The 8696-nt window shown below is 43.8% G+C and overlaps 1 protein-coding gene across 1 annotated transcript; it reads right to left on the reverse strand.

The window, feature by feature from the left end:
• Nucleotides 1-1812: 1812 nt before the first annotated feature.
• On the reverse strand, nucleotides 1813-2190 carry LOC137364736 (histone H2B 1/2-like). Its single transcript, XM_068027767.1, has one exon. It carries the CDS (start codon nucleotides 2188-2190, stop codon nucleotides 1813-1815), a length of 378 nt encoding a protein of 125 aa, XP_067883868.1.
• Between the last annotated feature and the right edge of the window lie 6506 nt (nucleotides 2191-8696).

Here is an 8696-nt window from a genome sequence, read left to right on the forward strand (position 1 = left end):
ATCCAGAGCCCATTTCTGATTGGTCACCCACGTCTCATTCACATGTCTTAACCAATCGCAGAGCCTCCAATTAGAAAATGCAGCAAATCACTGGCTTAAATTGGCAGAAAGTTTGAATTCGAAAAAGGCGCCAATTTCAGTGTCGGAAAGAAGCGAATTAATGGTAAATCTGCCGTTAGTTTAAAGCTGTTCGTAAAATCGGGCCAGAACATTGTGCTGATAAAAGCGGAATAAAAAATGCTTTTGATGGATTATATATATTACGAAGTTTTAATCTGTAATTTATTTGTCTACTTATCTGTACATGGCTGGAAGACTCTCTTCAGCAATCTGTAACGGGACAAATAACTCACTCAGTGTGGAAGTAATAAATTAGACAAGCTTTGGGGTGACAGTGGGAAATCACTGAAACAGATGCTTAAACATTTGAAATAGTTCTCATTCGGTCCTGTTACTGACATTTTGGAATCAGACAGTAACCAGCCCTTTCACAGAGACTGTGGGTGGCTCTGAAAAGAGCCTTTGGTTTATTAGGTGACATTTTGGCCGCTTTACTTTTTCTGGGAGCTCTGAGCGCTGGTTTTCTTAGGCAGCAGCACAGCCTGGATATTAGGCAGCACCCCGCCCTGAGCAATGGTCATTCCTCCCAGCAACTTGTTGAGCTCCTCGTCGTTGCGGACGGCCAACTGCAGGTGTCTGGGGATGATGCGGCGCTTCTTGTTGTCCCGGGCCGCGTTACTGGCCAGCTCGAGGATTTCAGCGGTCAGATACTCAAGCACAGCAGCCAGATAGACCGGGGCTCCGGCACCCACACGCTCAGCATAGTTACCCTTTCTCAGGAGCCTGTGAACATGGCCCACCGGGAACTGCAGCCCAGCCCGGGAGGAGCGAGACTTGGCCTTGGCCCGAGCTTTCCCGCTGGTCTTTCCTCTTCCAGACATTTCCACAATCTCACAAAGAATGGATAATTTCCGCCGCATTTACTTTACTTATAGACTGAAAACTCTCCCCATTGGTCGGTACTTAATTCACCTCATTTGCCTATATTCTTCACCAATCAGGTCACTGACAACAAAAGTGGGCGGGATTTACCCGCCACAACATCAGAATCAGAAAATTTGTCAATTTCAACAAGACCGCCAATTTCATTGTCAGAAAGGAGCGGATTAAAATAAATGTCATCCTTAGTCAAATATTTAAAATCCCTTGTCCTTATTTTGTTTTATTCAACTTTTTCCGTCACGAATTACAGACGCGGGTTTAAAATGTTATTTAAATTGTGGATCTTTCTACGATTGCTTTCAAACTGTCCCTGTTCACAGCATTTCCCTGAAGGGAAACATTCAGTTGATCTTCAATCAGAGCCCAGTGTCCTTCTCTGAAAAGAGGGAGCCGGATCGAGTCCTCAAACTGCCCTTAGTCTGCTGTGTAATAATCCCATTCCGCGCTGTTACAGTGCGGAGAGTTGCTGTTGATAAAATGATGAATCAGTTCACATTTCAGGAATGGAGTGAAGGGTGTGAGGTCTGACACTTACCGCTGAAAGCAGCTGTTAATGCGGTCATTCAGGGGCTGTGCAAAACCAGAATAACAGCTTTAAGACAAAAAAGGAAAGGCGGATGAGCGGATTATGCGTTTGAGGTCGGTTTATGGGGCAGCAGACAAAAACACAGCAGTGGGACATTTATTATGTTACACATTGTCTTAAAATGATTTCATAGAGATGTTCGGATGCAGCTTTTTCAGAGAGATTGTGGGTGGCTCTTAAAAGAGCCGTTGTGTTTGGGATGTTTTTCAGTCCAATGTGCAGTTTTACTTGGAGCTGGTGTACTTGGTCACCGCCTTTGCCCCTTCCGACACGGCGTGCTTGGCCAGTTCCCCGGGCAGCAGCAGGCGCACGGTGGTCTGGATCTCCCGGGAGCTGATGGTGCTGCGCTTGTTGTAATGGGCCAGGCGGGAAGCCTCACCCGCGATGCGCTCGAAAATATCGTTCACAAACGAGTTCATGATGCTCATGGCCTTGGAGGAGATGCCGGTGTCGGGGTGAACCTGCTTCATCACTTTGTAGATGTAGAAGGAGTAACTCTCCTTCCTCGACTTTCTCCGCCTCTTGCCGCCCTTTGCTGACGCTTTATTTAAGGTTTTCTTGGCGCCCTTCTTAGCAGCTGCTTTCTTCTTCTCCTCAACCATCTTCAGTTTCAATTTCAGACACAGAAATAAACCAAACCCCTTTCCGAGTGCGGATCAAATAGACAATCCCACAGCTCCATGCTAATGAGGGATGGGGGAAAGTAAAGATTGTGATTGGGTGATTTGGAATGATGTCCCAACGATTTAATATTGTAATTCGACATTTAGTCTCTTTCGCCATCCAATCATACTAAATATTTGCAACCAATCACAAATCCCCTTACTGCAATCAGGAAGTATATTTCACAAAGACTCTCTCCAGCCCCAGTTTCTATTGAAAGAGCTGCTCCCTGTGTGGAGCTTCCTGGAAATGTCCTGGCTGTTGTTGGGAGGACACTTATTGACTGATTCTGTGTCGTTGTGTCTCTGCTATTGCATGTGAGTGTGCAATTAATTTCATTTTTAGTCTCGGCTACTGTGTTTGAGTGTTTTATGTAATTTGGTAACTCAGTCTCTGGTGCTGTATGGATTCATTCTGTCTCTGTCAGGTACTGTGTTTGAGTGTGAGGAGATGAGGTGGAGTGTTGCAGCAAGGAAGATGGAAAAGAGCATTGGTGCGATGACAGCCTTACTTGACCCCAGTTTGCACTCGGATTGGGTCAGTGATAGATCCGTTGGCAAGGATTACAGCTTACATGTCGTAGTGCAGTATGTTTGAGGAGGACATTCCATAATCCCTCTCGGTTGGTAGAGTCGAAGGCCTTTGTCAGGTCAGAGAAGGCCATGTATAAAGGTTGCTGCTGCTCCCTACATTTTCTTGAAGTTGTCTTGCTGTGAAGATTATGTTCACTGTGCCTGTTGATGGACAGAATCCACATTGTGATTCCAGTAGGAGCTCCTCAGCCACGGGGAGGAGGCAGTTGAGAAGGACTCTTGTGATGACCTTCCCTGTGGTGGACAGCAGGGATATCCCTCTATCGGCAACACAGTCGGTCTTGTCAACTTGTTTTAAAGATGATCACAATTACCGCATCGCGGAGATCCCCTGTCATGCTCTCCTCCTTCCAGATGAGGGAAATGAGACATGTATTTGTGTCAAGAGTGCTTCTCTGCCATATTTTAGAATTTTTATGTGAATTCTATCTATTCTGGCAGTCTTATTGTTTTTTGGCTGTCCATCTCTAACGTCATGTGTGAATGTGGGATTCATTCTGTACCTGTCACTCACTGGTACTTTGTGTAAGTGTGAGATACATTCTGTATCTGTCAGTCTTCGGTATTGTATGTGAGTGTGGAATACATTCTGTCAGTGGCACTGTGTGTGAGTATTTGATTCATTCTGTCAGTCTCTGGAATGTTATGTGATTTGGGGCTTAGTCTGAATCTGTCAGTGGTTCTGTATATGTGGAATTCAAGCTATCTGTCAGCATCTCAGTGTGTGTGTGAGTTCATTCTTTATCTGTCAGTCTCTGGTAACTTATGTGAGTTTGGCAGTCACTGAATCTGCCAGGTACTGTAGGAGTATTTGAGAATGATTTTGTATGTGTCAGTCTTTGCTACTACATAGGAGTGTGGGATTAATTCTGTATCTGTCAGCCTTTGGTAGTGTGTGTGATTGTGGGATGAATTAATTCGCAGTCATTGGTGCCCAGTATGAATGTGGAAATCATTCTGTAACTCAGTCTGATATTGTTATGTGAGGGTAGGAATCACGTGTATCTTTCTGTCCCGGGTGTTGACTCTGAGCATGGGATTCATTCTGTACCTGTCGGTGTTACTGTATCTATCTGTGGGATTAATTCTGTACCTTTCAGTCACTGGTGTTGTGTATGAAAGTGGGATTAACTCTAGATCTGCCACACATTGGTTGTGTGTGTGTGTGTGTAAGAACATAAGAAGATACGAAATAGGACAGGAGTAGACCATTTCGCCCATCAAGAATGCTCTGCCACTCAATAAGATCATGGCTGTTCTGATTGTAGCCTTAACTTCACTTTCCTGCCTGCCCCCATAACCATTGACTCTGTTGTAGATCAAAAATCTGTCTATCGCTGTTTTGAATATATTCAATGACACAGCCTCCACAGTCCTCTGGAGAGCAGATTTCCAAAGATGAACAACCCTCTGAGAGAGGAAATTCGTCCTCATCTCCTTCTTGAAAGAGAGACTGCTTATCTTAAACTCTGGCCCCTAATTCTATAATCCCCCACAAGGAGAAACGTCCTCTCAGCATCTACATGTCCAGCCCACTGAGAATCTTACTGGTTTCAATAAGATCACCACTCAATCTTCTAAACTCCAGTGAGTATAGGCCCAACCTGCTCAACTTTTTCTCATAAGACAATCCAACATCCCAGCAATCAGTCCAGTGAACCTTCTTTGAACTGATTCCAATGCAAGTATATTCCTCCTTATGTAAGGAGACCAAAACTGTATGGAGTTGGGATGTTACTAATGCCCTGTAAAGTTATAGCAAAACTTCCTTACTTTTAAACTCCATTCCCCTTGCTAAAAATGCCAACATTCCATTTGCCTTCCTAATTACTTGCTATAGCTTCATGCTAACATTTTTGTAAATCATGTACCTGGACACCCAGATTCCTTGGTACAGCAGCATTCTGCAGTCTCTCTATGTAAATAATATTCTGTTTTTCTATTCTACCTGCCAAAGTAGACAATCTCACATTTCCCCATATTATACTCCATCTGCCAAAATGTTTTCCCACTGACTTAACCTATCTATATCTCTTCGCAGACACATTGTGTCCTCCTCACAACTTGCATTCCTACCTATCTTTGTACCATCTACAAATTTGGCAACAATATACTTGGTCCCTTCATGCAAGTTATTAATATAGACCATAAATAGTTGAGGCCCCAGCACTGTACCTGTGGCACTCCATTAGTTACAATTGCCAATCTGAAAATGCTCCATTTATCCCCACTCTCTGTTTTCTGTGAGTTAGCCAATCCTATGTCCATGTGTGTGTAGTTTTCAGTTTGTGTCTGTCAGTGTCTGGTACTTTATGTGAGTTTTGGACTCTTTCTCAATCTCTCAGTGCTACTATTTGTGTGTTAGGTTGCTTTAGATGACTCAGGCTGAGGTACTGTGAGTGAGTGCAATAATCAACCTATACTTTTCAGCATCTGGCACTGAGCATGTGTATCAGAATCACTTTATCTGTCAGTATCTGGTGCTCTTTGTGAGTGGGGGATTCATTATATAACCTTCCGTCCCTGGGACTGTTTGCAAGTCTGGATTCATTCTGCATAAAATGTCAGTACAGCAACAGGCCACAGATGTGGTTGGTTTTAAGCAGACAATATGCTTGAAGTTTTGCCAAGTATTAAATATCTGTCACTGTGAACATAATTGTGAAAGATAATGTATCTTTCAATCTGATACAAGATTGATGTGCAAGTGTAACTCAGGCTGTACTAATCAATTTGATTAATGCCATTCAGTCTGACTCTGAGGGAGAATCTTGGACTTGTGTGTAAAATGAGCTCAGTCTGGAATTGTACAGTATCTTCCATCTGACACTATGAGGTTTTAGGACTGGTATGTAACTTATAGCTCCGACTATACTGATCAAATTTATAATGTATCTTTTAGTTTCACAATCCGGATGAGTTTTAAACTGGAATCTGAGTTTGTATCTCAGGTTATACGATATATCAGAATCTCTCAATCTGATTATGCATTTGAGATTTGGACTTGTATCTAATGTATATGTCTGGACACATTATGGGAATTAATACTGATAATAAACTGATAACATGTGTAAATATTGGGCTGGTATTTAACTTGAATCTCAGATTATATTAGTTTAGGTTAGAGATACAGCACTGAAACAGGCCCTTCGGCCACCGAGTCTGTGCCGACCATCAACCACCCATTTATACTAATCCGACACTAATTCCATATTCCTACCACATCCCCATCTGTCCCTATATTTCCCTACCACCTACCTATACTGGGGGCAATTTATAATGGCCAATTTACCTATCAACCTGTAAATCTTTTGGTCATGTGGGAGGAAACCGGAGCACCCGGAGAAAACCCACGCAGACACAGGAAGACCTTGCAAACTCCACACGGGCAGTACCCAGAATTGAACCCGGGTCGCTGGAGCTGTGAGGCTGCGGTGCTAACCACTGCACCGCCCTTAATTCCATAACTTTGAAAAGGGAACCATGTGTCAGTTCTATGTGTATTTAATTTGTAGCTGAGGTTGCTCGATTGTGGGATTGACACACTGATAATTTGATAGTGGGTGAGAATTTGGACTGGGATTTATGAATCTACCTGTCAGTGGTACTGAGTTGGAGTGACATGGAAACAACGTCTGTCTCTCCTGTTCTGTTTGATTGATGGATTGAAAATGTGTCTCTGGTTCTATTTCTGCTGTCTGAGACTGTGGAACTGATGACCTGTCTGTGTCTCTGCGCTCTGTGAAAGATAATGTATGGACTGTGTGTGAGAAAGAGCTGGTGACACTCTTCCTTGTAACTTGGGTGGAGGAAACATCACATTTATTCTGGTTCATTCAATTATTTGTCTGTTTGAACAAAAGTATGTTTGTAACTAAAATACAGGTGAGATAGAAGATACAGGATTTTAATGAATTTAATCTCTCGAATAATAATGAGCCCCCACAAAGGAAGCCCAGTCATACAAATATTATCATTGTTTGACTGCACTGCAGTAACAGGTTCTTCCCATTCTGTCTCCTTTCCCCGTCGACACACTGAGAATGGCCTCTCCCTTCCCCCACTCACCCCATGTTCCGGGACCAGTTGATTCTCCACTCTGCCTCTTAGAAACAGCCTCCGCCTGCCCCTGAACTTGCCCCGGACTCGATGCTGATCTCTGAGTCTATCTGCGGACATGCTCCCAAAGCGATGTGCTGCTGCAAGGAGGCTGCTGTTTGCTCCCTTCCACCGGGACCGGGATCTCTCCATTCGCGACTGTTTTAAACCATCTTCTTCCGCTCACAGGCAGTGCTGGGGGAGGGGAGCGCAGGCGCAGATTCAGGCAACAATTCCGCAGACAGAAACATGGAAAAATTCCGGCACAGAATGAGGCCATTCGGCCCATCAGGTCCGTGCAAGCGCAAAGAGAGCGATCCAGCCTCATCCCACAGTTTCTTGTTATTGGACAGTGAAGTGTGGAAGCAGAAGCGGACAGTCAGAATGTGGGGAGTTACACAAAGAGAATCTATTATCGGCACCAGGTGAGAAGTGTGAAGGACACATTTTAAACAGCGGCTGTTTGGTTTCGCCTGAACGGTTAGACCATGGGAGCGGGAACTGGAAATCTGACCAGTGTAAAAGTCCCTGTTCCGTCGGTCAGTCCCATTCATGGCCCAGTGGATTGTTTCTGGATGTCATTTAATTGTTGTAAAATGGCCAAAGCCTCTGGTATGCAGTTGCTGGGGGCGGAAGGACTGCAGTGGAATCAGACACTGACTCTGTTTGTATTGCTGGCTTTCCTTTGTGATTGTTCATAATGATTATTCATTCAAAGATTGTTTTGGTCTCTCTCGTAACTTCCACCACACCTCTTCCTGAATTATAAGAAATACTTTTTCTTTCTGCAGGCAAATACTTGAAGGAAGCTGAATAAATATAATGATGCCTCAGCACAAGGGGAAGTGCAGCCGGCTTCTCACACACAGTAAGTACAGTATCATTCAGAGAGAAAAGAGACATCAGTTCCACAATCACTGCCAGCAGTACTAGTCAGTCTGGCACTGATCCCAAGTTCCAGAGACTAACAGTCAATCCAACAGTCACACAGAGCATGACAGACTGACGTTGTTTCCATTTCACCCCAACTCTGTCCCACTGACAGGTAGATACATCAATCCCAGTCCAAAATCACACCCACTATCAGATTGCAAGGCACTGTGTCACTCTCACAAGACAGCAGCCTTAACTACAAATTCAATGTCAGATAGAACAGACAAACAGTACCTGATTGTAAAGTACTGAATTAATCTCAATAATGTACCCAGACTGCAGACTGAGCTCCATGTTACACACAACTCCACAAATCTCACAAGTGGTCAGACTGGAGGATACAGTATTAATTCCATCACTGCAAACTGAATGCACTGTTATCTACCAGGACATAAAACATATTGTAAAATGAAAGGACACAGACCTGAAATGTTAATTGTGTTTCTCCCTCCACAAATGCTGCCTGAACTGCTGAATATTTCCAGCATTTTTGTTTATTTCATATTACCAGCATCTGCAGACTTTTGCTTTTATTTTAGAGTTAAAGAAACATTGCATTGTGAGGTGGGAGTGACTGCCCTTGACATCAAGGCAGCCTTTGACATGTATGGCAACAAGGCAGCCCTAGCAAAACCAATGTAAATAGAAATCGGGGCAAAATGCTCTGCTGTTTGCAGTCATACCTAGCACTAAGGAAGATGGCTGTGGTTGTTCAGGTCTATCATCTCAGTCTCAGGACATTACAGCTGAAATTCCTTAGGCTCGTGTTCTAGGCCCAACCATCTTCAGCAGCTTCATCAACGACCTTCCCTCCATCACAA

The sequence above is a fragment of the Heterodontus francisci genome, unplaced genomic scaffold, assembly GCF_036365525.1.
Source record: "Heterodontus francisci isolate sHetFra1 unplaced genomic scaffold, sHetFra1.hap1 HAP1_SCAFFOLD_75, whole genome shotgun sequence".
Lineage (NCBI taxonomy): Eukaryota > Metazoa > Chordata > Chondrichthyes > Heterodontiformes > Heterodontidae > Heterodontus > Heterodontus francisci.

What these genes read in the sequence shown, in the direction of transcription:
- LOC137364736 (XM_068027767.1), bottom strand. Translation starts at nt 2,190, where the DNA reads ATGGTTGAGGAGAAGAAGAAAGCAGCTGCTAAGAAGGGCGCCAAGAAA.